Source organism: Crocuta crocuta, unplaced genomic scaffold (assembly GCF_008692635.1).
Source record: "Crocuta crocuta isolate KB4526 unplaced genomic scaffold, BGI_CrCroc_1.0 scaffold130, whole genome shotgun sequence".
NCBI classification, from domain to species: domain Eukaryota; kingdom Metazoa; phylum Chordata; class Mammalia; order Carnivora; family Hyaenidae; genus Crocuta; species Crocuta crocuta.
Window position 1 is genome coordinate 15612789 of NW_027527920.1, and position 15728 is coordinate 15628516.

General features: G+C 42.4%; 1 protein-coding gene and 1 long non-coding RNA gene across 2 annotated transcripts in view; one reads left to right on the forward strand and one right to left on the reverse strand.

The window, feature by feature from the left end:
• Positions 1 to 5725: 5725 nt before the first annotated feature.
• On the reverse strand, positions 5726 to 13954 carry POLR2M (RNA polymerase II subunit M). Its single transcript, XM_077747980.1, has 4 exons — positions 13832 to 13954; positions 11485 to 12111; positions 8322 to 8526; positions 5726 to 6116 (listed from the first exon to the last, which is right to left on the reverse strand). The coding sequence occupies exons 1-4, from the start codon at positions 13942 to 13944 to the stop codon at positions 5970 to 5972; spliced, it is 1092 nt and encodes a 363-aa protein (XP_077604106.1). The 5' UTR covers positions 13945 to 13954; the 3' UTR covers positions 5726 to 5969.
• An 87-nt stretch (positions 13955 to 14041) lies between these two features.
• LOC144218153 (uncharacterized) overlaps positions 14042 to 15728 on the forward strand; it is a 36539-nt gene continuing 34852 nt past the window's right edge. Inside the window, exon 1 of the long non-coding RNA XR_013331063.1 lies at positions 14042 to 14126. This is a non-coding gene — a long non-coding RNA (uncharacterized LOC144218153). The remainder of the gene's footprint in view (positions 14127 to 15728) is intronic.

Sequence of the window (15728 nt, forward strand, 5' to 3'; positions counted from 1 at the left end):
TACCTCCCAAACTACTTCAACCATAATTGTTACCATCGTTACAATAAGGTTTTCATATAGAATCTCTTTTAGGCCCCAAAGTGTTCTATAAAGACCACACTTTGAAATTTTGTTCTCTCAAAACATACCCCATACATTAGATAAGGGGTCGCTGACCTCATCTTACTTAATCGTCATGAGAGCACATAACTTCCCACTGGATTCAAAGGAAATAGTGGCATTTAAATCCTAAATCTAATAATCTAATGCTATTCCAGTGGCTTACCCTCTTTTTCGCCTTTTTTTTAATTCCAAGTTTTCTAAAATCATCTGGGAAGTAATAGATCATATTTAATTGTTCAGGCTTTTATGCTGCGCTTTCAGAATTGCTTCTGATTTGTAGTCTGGCTCCAGTTCAGTTATTACCCAACACTAGGTTTGTTTCATCGGCCCAGAATCAAAGCTTCCTCACTTTAGCCAGAAATTAAAATAATAGCTTTCAGTTTCTCCTCCCTGTCAAGGAGCTAGTCAATAATGCAATTTGCCGTATCTTGTAGATGACTCTATATGCTCCCCATTAAAGCTGGATATATAATCCTTTTATTTATTTAGTAGAGCCACTCTCAACTTTTCCTTTACAAAGACAGAGCCTTTTATTCCTGACAACTTTACTTTCTTTTAGCATTACACACTGTCATGAAGCCCACAAAGGGTGAACTACCAGATTTTACCTGCTCATCTGAATAAAGCCTGTGACACTTGAGGTCACGTTGCCTCCCATCTCTTCTCCTAGAAAGTTTTATGCAGCCAAATGTTGAGGCGGGGGGAGGGGGGGGTGAAGATCCCAACGGTGACCCAGGGTCACATGGTTCTAAGATGAGTAAAAATGAGACATTCCAAATACAAAAATGATCAGAACAAAAGTGCTTTTGTGGCGTAAGTCACAGAGCCCTGATAGACACCCAAGTAACCCAAGCTCTTGCCTGGCATTAAAGCCCACATGCAACTTCGGTTTGTGGCTCTGTGCTCAAGGCATGCAGTTCCGTGCCCAGAAGTCTTGGGTGCGGGGTTCTTTGCTTGGTTGTCTCTGAGTGACCTTGAGTGAATCACCTCAACATCCCAGATACAGGAAATAGAGATAAACCCAGGAGCTACCAACTTCCACCTTGAAGGGACCCCAGAGAAGGTGATGTGGATTAGACACAGGGCCTATGAAATTATTATCTCACCGGTGACTATTATATAATGAGATTATTCCTCAAACATCTTTCACCATTTAGGTTATCAGCACTTCCTTCTCTTAACAAAATCACCTGAAAATTAAGGTGAAGGGTTTAGACTGCAGATTCACTCTATTTTCCTATTTTGGACCTAATTTTAACATGAAAAAAAGTGTTCCTTAAAATTTATTTTCAAAAGTTAACTTCTGTTCACCTGCAATTCAGATGACAACATGGCCACTATGTACCTTTTTGATTGGACTTGGCGAGACAACGTTGATTATGAGCTAAGAGCATATACTGCTTGGGTTCAAACCTTGTCTCCAACTCATTGACCTTGAACAAGTTATTTCAGGTCCTTGTGGCTCAGTTTCTTCTCTAAGTGGGAAAAATAGTATTTTTGAAAAATAAAAATCCAATCATGTCACATTACAAAAATAAAACCCCTTACTTGCTAACTCCTCTCAATCAAAACTACACAATGCTTTAGGGATTCACTATAAAACAGTGTTCTAAATTTTCTGTTTAACTTGTATAGCGCAAAAATAGTCATCCTCATTGAAATAGTAACTATACTTTATACATGGCAAGGTTTCAAATCTAAGTTTGTTAGGAATAAAAATTAATTAATGATGGAAAACCTAACATTTTTTTTAAACAAATGGAAATTTGCACTACCAAGGGGTTTTGGTTTGTTTTGTTCCCTGCGGAACACAGCAAGCCGAATCTAAAATTTATGTGAAAATGCAAAGGGCCAAAAATATCCAAACCACTCTTAAAGAATAGGATGGCATGGGGTGCCTGGGTGGCTCAGTCGGTTAAGTGTCCAGCTCTTAATGTTGGCTCAGGTCATGACCTTGCTATTTGTGAGATGGAGCCCTTCGTCAGGCTCTTTGCTAAGTATGGAGCCTCCTTGAGATTCTCTCTCTCCTTCTCTATCTTTGCCTCTCCCCTGCTTGTGCTTTCCCTCTCTCAAAATAAATCAACATTAAAAAAAAAAAAAAAAGAATAGGATGGCAGGCTTTACTCCAGCCTCATCATAAAGCTACCATAAACACCATGGAGTAATAGTAACACAAATAGATGAACAGAACCAGAGAGGGGAGTCAGTAACACGCAGATGGGCAGAGGCTTGAATTATAGCAGACGTACAGTGTGGAGTGCCAGGACAAGCAGCTACCCAGAAGGATCCTTCCTCACAGAGCCACAAATAATTTCCGGGTAGAATCCATGACACAATGGAAAGGGAAAATTATAAAGCATTTTTTAACTCAAACAATTTTAAAAAGATATGTTCATGACTTCAGGATAGGGAAAGATTCCTTAGACACTGAACATAAGAAGATTGAGAAGTTTGCCATTAAAATTAAGGCTTTCTGTTCATCACAAACACCATGAAGAGAATGAAAAGTAATCCAGAGATGGAGAGGATATTTACAACAAATGTAACTGGATAATGATTAGAATCACGAATACATCCTCCAGATCAACGAGGAAGAAGACAACTGGCATGAACAGGATAGAAAGATGAACAAAGCGAATGAGCATTTTCCCAAAAGAAGAAATCCAATGACCAGGAAACACGAAGATGCTAGATGCCATCCCTGATGAGGGAGATGCAAAATAAAACCAAAATGAAGGCCTACCATAAAAACATCACGTTGGCTAAAATCCCCACCTGGCAGATGAAGTGTTGGTGCTCTCACAGATGCTGGACAGGGGATGGTGGGAATACTGAATGTGAAAAATATACATGCCTTATATTCCAGCAACTGAACTAGATAAATACCCAACAGCAACATGTTTATGTGCACAAAGATGCTCATGGCAGCATTGCTTATCATCGCCAAAACCGGAAACTATTACAGAAGTGCCTGCCACGCTCGATCAAAATGGCATTGATGAAATGGCACAAACAGCAATGACATGGATAAACCATACCTACACACGGCATGAATTTTATAAGCAATGTTGAGTCAAAAACACCAAACACATGAACAGTAGGATTCCATTTATATCTGGACAAAGTAGGCAAAGCAAACTAACCATATTATTGCATACGTCAACTGGTGAAAACCATTTTTTTAAAGAGGTAAGTATTACTATAAATTCAGGATAATAGTTAGCTCTAAGGGGATAAATAGGGTGTTAATAGGGGATACATGGGGAGATTCCAGAGTATTGGCAGTGGCTTTCCTGCATCTGGTTTGTGAAGACATGTTTGCTTTACCCATTAAACTACACACCTGTTTTAGGTACTTTTCTGACGGTTATAGTTCGCAGAATTTAAAAGAAAATGGAGAAATTGTATACCAAATATTAATGCTGATTAAGCCCATAATTATACAGTGCAGGAAAAACTAGAAGGCCCAGCATTAGGCCCATAGCACAAAAGACACATGGGAATTTAATATTCTATAATGACAACATTGCAAACCATTGGGGAAGTGATGGTTATTAATGCTGAACCAACTGGTCAACTATTTGCAAAAATTAAAATCCAATCTTCATATATCCCCAAATAAACTTGAGATGGATTAAAAACTTCCTTTTGAATTAAATATAAACATAAAAGTGAACTTTTTATAAAGTACTAGAAGAAAATAAGGACAAATACATTCTATCCTTGGCATGGAGAAGATGTTCCCAAGGGTAACTGCAGAGGTAGACTCGTAAAGAAAACTTGTACAGAAACACCACAAACTGTATTAAAAAGAAATCGACACACTAAAACAATAACATATGACAAAGGATGGACATCTTAATTCATCAAGAATTTATAAACCAATAAAAACAGCACTCTCAAAGAAATTAGTTATGAATAAGCAATGCTCAAAACAATGAATATAAATGGTCAACAAACATGACAAAAACACTCACCCTCCATTAAGTAATCAAAGAAATACAAATTTTAAAAATAATCCTTTCCTGTAATTACTCAATTTGCAAACACTTGAAACAGCAATTTTCAGTTCTGGGAGTTTGATTGCTAGCAGGAATATAAAGGGACACAATCTTTATGGTGAGTGATGTACATCAAGACTCTCAAAACGTACCTACACTTCCAGCTAGCAATTTCACTTCTAGAAAGGTATCTTCCAGAAATAAATCACTTGTGTACAAATGTGATTATCTTTTAAGATGCTGACCACATTGTTGTCCTAGAGGTTACATTATAAGTGACAATCAAGTTCTTAAGCAGTTAAGTTGATATTAACAGCTATGGTACACCCATAAAATTGAGTATTCTGTAGCTATCTAAAATGCAAAACATCTACTATGAGAAACTGTTTGCAATACATAGAACAGACTATGAAACAACATACAGTATGATTGCATTATTGAAAATATAAACATATAGCTATGTATAGAACTGTATGTAAAAATAAAATATACCCAAACCTTAACAAAGGCTCTCTCTAGGTGATATGAATACAGGGGACTGTGTGTACACGCATGTGAGCCCTTCCATATTACCTGGTTTTCCAGAAATGTATTATTTTATTCTCTAAAGAATAATTTTATGTTGCAAAATCCATTTACTATTAGTTTTTAAAAGTAGAAATAATGAATTTGTTAGCTCGATATATTTCCGCATTTGTTACGGGGGAAGGGGTGGAAGAGGGATGGAAGGCAGTAGCAGCACTGGAAGTTCCTGATAGAGAGCTGAGCCCTTCCTATCACACCTCAATGTGTTTTCACGAAAATGTCATATATGAAAGTCTCTTTTAAAGCAAGTTAAATTTAATTGAGCACCAGTAAAACATCACCATTAACATTGTGAATTTCCTCTTATTTTATTCCTTTCAACACTATTTAAAGGCTCCAACATATTAAGAAATCTCTGATAACCATGGAATCCTTTAAAATTACACAAACATGTATACATAGGAGATTGAGATTTCTGTAGCCTACATATGCCTCTTTTTGGGGCAGGGAGGGGGGGAGGGGCTCAGTGCGCAGTGTGTTGACAATTCAATTGTAGCTTTAAAAAAAAAATTGGTGTTCTTAGCAAACTGAACTGGTCGCTCTTAGGGCAAGCCTAACGACAGCTATTCCCTTCCCCTGCAGTCACCCTAGACTTTTCCTGTGACTCGTGTTACTCCAGGCAAATCTGACCATCTAGAAAGATCCTCCACCCTCCAGCATCAACTAAAAGTACTCCTTATTCCTAATCAGAAGAAAGAGAACATTCTTCCTAAAGGGAAGACAGAAGAAGGAAACAAACATTTAAGAATTTTCTGAATGTCTTCCTAGGTATTTCACATCCAGTATGTCAATAACCCCATGCAAACATGCATAAAATTCTCTAGGCTGCTCCCTTTGTTACTCAAAAAAGGAGGGAACTTTATCTTCCTAACTCATTTTAGGTGATGCCTGGAGCAACCAAATATTTCACTGAAAGACGTGTAATAAATGCTATTCCATAGAGCTAAGAATAAGGAAAAGAGCAGATACCTGCTTTCATTTGGCTTAGAGGAAAATAAAACCGTGCTTACTACGTACTAAAATATCAGACCAACACACAACATTCTGCAGAACTTTAATACAATATGGTTAAACACAATATTCAAATATTAAACTTCTTAAGCACATGAAAGTCCTCTCCTGAAAGACAAACTGCGCTATTTTTATAACTACCTTTGTATAACTTTATAAAATTCCTTCCCTCAACACTGTCTGGCACTGATCTTGACACTTGTTAGGAAGTCTGATGTGATCATGGCATCTCGGCAGGCAGAGGCTCAGGCATTGTCCCAACGGCCGTCTTCAGAACTCCTCACCAGAGGACGGATCATCATCTTCATCCCTTACTTCTCGGTACTTCCTCAACATCTCCCCTTCAGGATTATAGCTCTGCATCTTGATATTCAGTCTTTCAGCTAATTTTTGTGCCGCAAGCTTGGCTTGCATCTCCTTTAAAACAAAAATTGAAGCAAAAAGTTACACATTCACATCTTTTTCCCTGCCATTTTTTTAGTATGAAGTCACCTGAAGAGAAAAGGAAATGAAGGGGCATACCACCCCACTCGGTGCCCTCTCTAGCAGTGTGACAAGTCTGAGGCTATGCCCACCACAGATACAAGGGGGCACTGATGGCGAGAGCTACTGGCCTGCTACAGTTGTGGTCAGATTTCCAGTAACAGACAAGAGTGCACGGAAATACCCCACCTCGACATGGGAAACTGAATAACCCGCTTCGCGCTACAAGAGTTACAAACATGGGGGCACCCAGATGGCTGAGTTGGTTAAACAGCCAACTCTTGATTTCGGCTCAGGTCATGACCTCACGGTTTGTGAGTTCAAGCCCTACATCAGGCTCTGAGCTCACAGCACAGAGCATGCTTCGGATCCTGTCTCCCTCTCTCTGGCCCTCCCCCGCTCACTCGTTTCCTCTCAAAAATAAATAAATGTTAAAACAAAAAAGATTTACAAACATGGATAGATTTTTAAGTATGTGGACACATGCATGTATGCACACAAACTCACAGAAGTCTGATCTATCATATGTCAAAAATCACTAATGCTGTGCTGATCCTCCAAAAAAGAATCTTCTTTCCCGAATGAAGTCACGGCTTTTAGGCTTGAGAGTTAACATTTCAATGTCACGATGAAAATGAAGAAACCAATACTAAAAGACAACTATCCCTCTCCAACTTCGGTTCGCATTAAAACAGTTAAGCAATAGGAAGTCCAAGTACGGTGTGGACACAGGCAGTGTGCTCAGACTGACTGATGGCGGGTGGCAATGCCCATTTTTCATCTGGCTCTCCACTTTTCTCACGTTGCTGCCCCTACGCCTTGGAACTTCTTCAGGTCCTTCTCTGAGGCCACAAAGATTCTGGGTGGGTAGGGCTTAAGTGAGAAGCTACTACTACTCTGCCAAGGAACCCAATTTCAAACAGAGGACTCGAATGCAATCTAAAAATATCTTAGGACAGGCACTGAATATCATATAAGCAATTTAAAAAACAATTCCCCACTGCTGCTGTCATAGCTTGGCAATAATATTTTAATACCTGAGGAAGAAAAATGGCTTTTAAAATGGAGTGCCTTGAAAATGCCAAAACCCATGCCAACTGAACTTTTGTGAAAAGCCAAGACTGAGTAACAGCCTGGTTTTGTATTAACTAGCGTATGGCACCTGATTAGAATCCAGCTAACAATACTTGGAAGCTAAGCTGCTGTTTTCCTGGAGGTTCAAATCACTACTATCTAAGTATACTGGACTCTTTCTTTTCTCCCTACAGTCCTCACACTTATTTTCTACCATTGCATCATTCTGTACATAAACTATTCATATACGTGTTTAAAGTTCTCTGCAGAACTCCCAGATCTTTGAGGAAAGTGCTATACAAAATTAAGTCACTAAAGTAGGTGATTCTTCTGTCTTCACAAGGGCCTGCAGATCATGCTTTCTCTCTTTTAAATGTTTATTTTTGAGAGAGGGACAGAGTGCAAGTGAGGGAGGGGCAGAGACAGGAGGAGACACAGAATCCGAAGCAGGCTCCAGGCTCTGAGCTGTCAGCACAGAACCCCGTGGGGGGTTCAACGCCATGAACGGTGAGGTCATGACCTAAGCTAAAGTTGGACGCTTAACGGACTGAGCCACCCAGGCATCCCTGCAGATCATGCTTTTAAGCTTAACGTCTAAATGTCTGTTGGTCACACCACAGTAGTCCCCCAACGTTATTCTCTTCCCTGTTTGCCAGGAGATGGAAATCTGAAAATATTTCCCTGATTCTCGCTTAGACTCTACCACTGAGAACCTCTTACATGGGGTTTATAATGTAGAGGACAGAGCAAGACTTCCACTAGCCTAACAGCATGGGCTTTAGGAGACAGGGAATTCTGCCTGACTCTCCCCACATTTCCTGGCAAAATCCATTCTACCGCTGCAGGTAGCTGTGGTCATCTCCAGCTGTGCCCTACAGACTCCAAGACTCGGAAATACTCTAAAAACTGGAGGCGTACATCTGAAAGCCAATGGCATTCATTAGCCAGCCATCTCTCAAGCACCTGCTCCCTCTTTCAGGTCCTGTCCTCTCTGAACTTGCTGGAGTCCACTCAGACTTAGCAGCATCCAACAGACACACAAGAAACATTTAAAACTCTTGATACCTCGTAACTCTGCTTCTGCTGTTTCTGAAGTGCCACAGATTCTTCTATGGAGAGCAGCTGTGTGGGCAGATGGTGAAGCGGCAGGAGCCGGGCTGCTGTGATGTCATCAAGATGCTTCTTATCCCTGAGCCGCCTTTCTTCCGAGGAAGTGGGAGACCCTATTCTCTGCCAATGACTAGATAAATCATTTCGTCGTGAAGGTAATCTGAAGGAGGGAAAATTTATGTTCTATCATCAGACTGTTTCCTTTTTACAGCCACATGTTTACAACATTCACACAAAGAAGCGGCCTTTAATCTAGCAATTCATTCTTCTACAAAGGTTAATAGTGAGTTTACTAACATTTCTATTTGTAGATACAAATCCTTCCTATTTTTAAACATATTTACTTCAAAAACAGGCGTATTTAAATGGGCCCCTCTTTGGAGAATAATAGGACAATCCACCGTTTTGGCAAATAATAGGTAGACTGATAGGCTCTTTGTATTTTCCTTCTCTCTTCAAACCTTACACACGTTTCTTTTTTTTAAGTATATTTATTTTGAGACAGAGAGAGACAGCTTGAGCCGGGGAGGGGAAGAGAGAGAGGGAGAGAGTAAATCCCAAGCAGGTCCACCTGCCAGCACAGAGCCCAGTGGTGGGGCTCAAACACACAAAGCTGTGAGACCATGACCTGAGCCAAAACCAAGAGTCAGACACTTAACCAACTGAGACACCCAGGAACCCCTGAACCGTCTAATGGGAGAAAGGAAAGTTTTCAGAAAAGCTTTAAAGCAGTGAATTTTGAGGAGTCATGAAATAATTAACGCTCACTATGTAAATGAAGGGAGAAAGACATCCCAGCAGGGAGTAAGAGCCAATCCGATGGGCCACACGGGAAGTTCAGGGGCTAAGCATATAGAAACAGCAGTAAGATAAGGCTGGGAAGTAGCCTGGGCCCAGTCTTCAGCAAAGAGTTCTGTTCCACACACCGGGTTCACACTGCATTTTATTAATTTCATTCTGGCAGCAGTGGAGAGGATGGACTGAAGATGTAAGAGTAGAATCCAGAACAGGCCAGTTACGGCCCAAGAAAGGGATGAGAGGCTTCCCTTTTGATAGGAAAGGATGCAAATAAGAATGATTAGAGATGAAGGTCAAAAAAATAGGTTAGGGAGGTCTTTCTGGCTAATAGATACGGAGATGAAGAAAAAGGAACACCCCTCGGGGGGAAAAAAACCAAAACGATGGCACCATGAACTTAGGGAATATGGGAGAAAGTCAGTGCGGGAAGAAGTAAGTGTTCTGTCCTGCACATGATAAAGCTGAAGTGCCATGGAACAGCCACGTGGTCGGGTTTCATAGGTAAAGGGCCATGTGGATCTCAAGTTCCGGGAAGAGCTAAGGGAGAGGGAGAGGAGGGGCAGCCGCCAGCAGCCAGGTGGCATCACAGAGCCAGAAGAGCATATAGCAGGCCAGAGGAAGAGCAGAAAAGGAGCCAAAGGCTGTTCATACGTGGAATCCCTCAATCCACACCGGTCCAGGCCCAGCCTTTCCTGATCTGCTTTAACTGTACAGAAGGCCCCCGTGGATCTCCCCACTCCCAAATCCAGCTAAACGACCATAACCCAGAACCAGGATCAGTGTATTCTCTGACCAACTAGATGATGCTTCTGGTTTTGTGTCTTCCTAGAAGAGAGGAAACCTGCCTCACTGCACACAAGAGGAGAGATTACTTACAAAGGGTACAAAGATTACTTTTTATTCTTAACCAAATTTTAATGTAATATAATCCTGGTTTTCTGTATAGAAGAAAAAAACTGTTTCCAAGTTAAAAAAAAAGGCAATAAGGTTAAACTTTAAATTTAGTCTTTTTTTAATGTTTTTTTATTTCTTTCTGAGAGAGAGAGAGAGACAGCGTGAGCAGGGGAGGGTCAGAAAGAAAGGGAGATACAGAGTCTGAAACGGGCTCCAGGCTCTGAGCTAGATGTCAGCACAGAGCCTGACGTGGGGGCTCGAACCCATGAAACGTGAGATCATGACCTGAGCTGAAGTCAGACGCTTAACCGAGCCACCCAGGTGCCCCTAAATTTAGTGTCTTTATAGTTATTCTTTTTTTTTTTAAATTTTTAATGTTTTTTTTTGAGGGAGAGAGAGAGAGAGAGACAGAATGTGAATGGGAGAGGGACAGAGAAAGGGGCAGACACAGAATCCGAAGCAGGCTCCAGGTTCTGAGCTGTCAGCACAGAGCCTGATGTGGGACTTGAACCCACAAACTGTCAGATCATGACCTGAACTGAAGTCAGAGGCTTAACTGACAGAGCCACCCAGGTGCCCCTATAGTTATTCTTTAATAACAGTTTTCGATACTTGTAACTAGAGGCTTTCAGTCTTTTAAAGAAAAGCAGTAGTGATTTCACTCTGTACCTGATGTTACATCCTGGTAAATACAGGCAAGTATACTACCAGCAGCCACTCCCTGATCTGAATGTCATATCTGAGTACACGTACATAACATTCTTTTCTCTTCAAAGAGCTTTACTTTTTCTGGAGATCTCAGAAACAAAACTGTGACAAGGAACTTAGAAGCAAGATTAGTTTGCCAGTCCCGCATGAATCTGTTTTTCAGTTTCTTTAACCCCTCTCAGCTCCCTTCCCCCTGAAGTTATTATATAGTTCAGTGTTCTTCAAAATGCCTTGGGTTTTTCATCTAGATCCCGAACTCTTTGAGGAGCAGGATCTTTACTTCTGTGTCGCTTTAGCACCAGCTGCTTGCATACCATGAGCACACGAATATTTTTCACTGAGATGTCCAGAAGCTTCTAAAGCTACTTTTCCCTAAACTCACAGTTTAATCAAAGGGGAAGGCTGCATACCAAAAAACTGTTATGGAAAATAAAGTCAAAATAAATTCTCTAACTCTGGGTTTAGTATGAAATATTGGCTAAACACCCTGAAATTTAATACTCCACCTGCTATTTGAAACCTTTTCAATTCTGGCTAAAAACCTAAAGGATTTTCCAACCTGAATCCTCTAGCGTAGCCAAGCTGTTTCCACAATATGCTCTTACCTAACTACAAGCAGGTCCCACACAAAGTCCAGCAAACTGAGAGCATTCTCCCAAATTTTTTAGTTTAACAAATAGTATGTTCCTGTGACAGGCCTGGTTCTGATGGTACTTACACATTAGTTTTAAATTTATGTGGTGGGGGCACTGGGTTCTTGGCTCGGACTTCTAGCACTTCCATGTAATGAGGCTTCTTCTGGGCCCCATGACAAAGCCCTGCCAAGTTCTCGGCACTCCTGTTCTCTTCTGAACGCTGTTCACCTGGGTCCGCCAGTGTGAGCCTTTGTAACCTATCAATAAACAGGCTGTTGGAGCTACTTGAATGATCTTCTGCTTGACCTGAAACACGATGCTGAGGGAGACGCTCACCAGCTTCAGAAGAAGAAGGCGCACTGGCTCTGCTGCTGGGAGCCAGGCACTTGCTCAATGTGTCCCCAACCTCCGGAGCCCCTTCATCGCCTTTGGGAGTAGGATGTTGTGAGGTTGTTTCAGACGACTTGACGTTACTTACAGAGGAACAGCCACAAACTGGAGTATCAAGTATCTGGTCAGAATTCTGGGCCTTATCTGTGTCTACATCAACAACTGCAATTGCTCTTTGCCTTAGCTTACAGTCTAAACTAACAGGATGAAACAGTTCAGTTCTTCCTCTAACTTCTTCATGTTCTGCAATGGCAGCTTTCAGTTTGGCAACGGAGTCTAAGATCTTTTTACCTTTGTCGGGCAATTTGCAAATGAATTTTCTGTTAAATGGGAAAACAGATATGTATATGTTACAGCCATGTTTTCAAACTTGAGATACAAAGACAAAGCATTAACTTCAAAGGGTGAAAAATCTATCTTGAAGTAAAACATCTGATTTCCAACTGCCTCAAAAGAGGAATGAAATAAGAGTCATCACCTAAATACGCTAAAAAATAAGAGGACGGAGGAAGAATAAGGAATATGCCTCATCTGTCTAAATTTCAGCAAAAGTATTTTAAGCATATAATAATACTCCATAAGACACGCCCAAAACAGCAGTTTTTAAGGTGTGATCTCCAAGACCTTCCTGGGGAGAGAAGGTGGATGGGTTTGCAAAGTCAAAATGATATTCATAATACTAAATCATTATTTGCCATATCCATGCTCGTTTTCTCACATGGAGACAGCTGACTTTTCCAGAGGCCACATGATATGTGATGATATCATTTCCCTGATGGCTACTCACTGTGTATTCTGGTGTTTTAAAAATCTCTCACCTGTAATTCCTAATACACCAATAAACATCAGTATATATAGCATACATAAAACAAGAGCTCCTTGGGAGGCTCAGTGAGTCTTAACAGTTATAAAGGGGTCCTTGGGACCAAAGAATTTAATTAGCTGCTATAGATTAAAAACCCATTCTCAAAAAGTCAAAGCACTGGTCTCTACTAGAAAGCTCCCAAATGGTCATCGGTCCCTTTTGCTAAGTGACAGAAGTTCCGTTTCAGATTCTCTTTTCTTTATCCATATAATGGAGGGAAGATTATACCTCGGGCTCTCTCTTCTTTGTCTCACATTACATTCCTTCCCACAACTTCAACATTACTAATATCCCTCTCCAGTTGAGATTCCTATGTGTTCTCAGCCTTCTCTCTCCCGATCCTCATGACTTCTCCAGCTTTTCAGCAGATAACACTAACTCTCCCCTCAGTACCTTCTAAATAAAATCAACCACAGAGCTATTCCCGTCCCGTTTTTGTGTTCTTATCAGTGGTTCTCTATACACGCTGGAAACTTCAGCACCCTCTGTCAACTTTATATCCAAATTATTCCATGCCTGATGTAGTTTTCCCACTCCCATAACTACCTTTCAAATACAGCCCCCTTGCTGGGAACTTCCCTGGAAATAACCAGCTGCCTTCTCTTACTCCTTCAAACCATCCTGCGCCAAGCGGCTAAATTAAGCTTCCCTAAAAAATCACTTTCATTATATCGTTTCCCTGCTACCGTCAAGTCGGCCAGATGAATGAGACAAACTTTTTCTGCCTAATATAGCACTTTATATCCTATCACTTTTAGCCTTTCCTATGGTTCCTGTAAAAAACAGGATCGAGAGATAAAACTGACAAGATGTTTTGGGCACGATTTGGGCGGCAGGGGAGGCGGGAGTATCAAAGGATTTAGGATACAGACCGCCCCCCCCCCCTTCAGGGAAGCAGTCAAGTAATTAAAATCAACGTGGAGCTGAGAAACACCTGAAAACGCTAAGCAGCCTTTCGGCATAAAAGCAATCTCCACAGGCGTAACGTGCCAGACGCGGACGCCGAGCGCTTTACGGTCGGAGGCCGTTCGCTCGCCCGCGGGACCGGAAAGGGTCTGACTGAGCCAAGGTCACCTTCCAGGGCAGGGAACCCGATGGGGGGAAGGCAAGGGAACGCATCCCAAGGAGACCAAACCGGAGGAGCCTGGCAGTGACTCGGCGGGACCCCAGCTTACTCGTTGCGCAAAAGTCTCTCCTGGCGCTTCAACATTTCCCGCAGCTCCGCCAAACTCCGCCGCCCCAAGTCCTCGGGAGCTTGGGGCTCGAAGCCGCGGGCCAGCGAGGACATTCTGCGGGGGCTGAGGCTGGCGAGGCGGCGGGCACTCGGATTCCTCAGCAGCCCCCGCGGCTAGCGCCGGATCCGCGGCCGGCGGGGACTCCGGGGCACGAGCGGGAGTCGCCATTTTCCCGGAAGAGCAGGTCTTCTTCGAGCCGAATCGAGCTTTATTGAAACCCCGGAAACAAACACAGGCAAGGAGAAGGGGGCGCTCGGAGGAGCGGGGAGGGGCGGAAGTTACGGGGCTGGCGTCACCCCTACATAGGGCGCGCGTTGGCGGGTTTTGTGTTTTCTCGATTCATCAGCCCTTCAAGTTTATTCATAAAGTGTTGGCTAATGCCAATTGTGACCCCCACAAAGATCTACGACCCCTGCCGGTATGAAGTCTACCGAGGGGTGGAGGGAGGCGGGTATTAGGTATTAATAATATAATAGTACGGTGAGTATGTGCGTCAGGGTAGGTGTCTCTAAGAGGTGAAATGTAATTTGGAACCTGAGTGATGAGTTGATTAGCCATTGGTGAAGTTGGGGGAATGTGCCAGACAGGTTGTGGTCTATGGTGCTCTGCGTCCTAGCCCAAGGCTTAGCGAAGTCCTCAAAGTTGGGGGGATTCTTAAGGACCCTCAGTGGTCCTGTGGCATTTGGAGAAGAACTTTTCTTCTTTTGTTGCACTGCCTCAGGTATTGGAAAATTTTTGATTGGGCCCACTAGTTCTGTGGCATCCTCAACTCAGAACAAATACGAAACTCCTTTACCTTCCCCTCTGCCCCCCACCGCCCTGGCTTTGCCGGTAAGTCACACGTATTTCCAAAGGCCTGCAAGAGTTGACGGTGGGAGGTGCTGTACAAGCCAGCTGAGAACCTCTCTGTCACAATTCTCTATTTTGCCTGTAGAAAAACAGGCACAAAAACAAATTCCCAGGGCACAAAACTAGTAAAGTGATGGCACCGGATTTCACTCAAACCCCCAGCTCCTCTTTCTGCCGCCCCAATTTGAAAATCTCCTTCACTTTATGCCTTTTTCTAAATGTTGAAAACTGTTGAAAGGTTTTGTTCAGGCCGTTAGGAGTACAGCAGTGTAATACGCACCCCAAACAGCTCTTTTCCTTTGTCGTTCAGCTAGCTACCGGATGAGTGTCCCGTAGGAAAGACTAGGAAGCCTACAAGAGTCACAACAGGTATCAATCGGGAGGTTTGGAANTTGTGTGAAGTGTTAACAGTAAATAGAGCAATTCTCTCCCAGTCAGAAGATCTAGATAAAATCTGAAGCTACATCGGCAGTATAGCTGAAGCTATTTCTGTACCCTTCCAGTCTCTTCCTTTCAATCAGATTAATGCACCCAAATTCTCAATGTAAGCCCCACTTTCAAGGACTTCCAACAGCCTGCTCCAGCCCAGCTAAAGAAGAAATACTTGAGTAAGGCCTTTGGGCCAGGTAGTTGTCCCCTGGCAAGCTCCCCCAGACTCCCTCATCCTGTCCCTAGGCCACAGCTGGAGGCCTTTATTCACCTCACAGTAGTGAAGCCCTTCTGGTCCTGGGCAACAGGTGTCCTGAAGGCCAGGATGCCTTTCCGTCAGGACTCAGATTTTGCCCCTTACTTTTTTCCTTTTGTGGAAAGCTGTACCTTCTCCTTGAGCCCGTTATAAATCTACATGCAAGCTTCAGCTTCTCCTTGAGCTTTCTTAGATTATCCCAGCCCCGATTGCTCTTTCTTTTGAGCATAACTATACCCCTTAGTTAAAACCTCAGTATAGGAAGCCTATTGGCTTCTCCAATTATGTTATGCACAGTGATTT

Excerpts from the sequence above, each read along its gene's own strand:
- POLR2M (XM_077747980.1), bottom strand. The coding sequence starts at position 13,944 with ATGTCCTCGCTGGCCCGCGGCTTCGAGCCCCAAGCTCCCGAGGACTTG. Across the intron at positions 12,112-13,831 it reads GAGAGACTTTTGCGCAACGA|AAAATTCATTTGCAAATTGC; the intron begins GTAAGCTGGGGT and ends CCCATTTAACAG. Across the intron at positions 6,117-8,321 it reads AGCAGAAGCAGAGTTACGAG|GAGATGCAAGCCAAGCTTGC; the intron begins GTATCAAGAGTT and ends TTTGTTTTAAAG.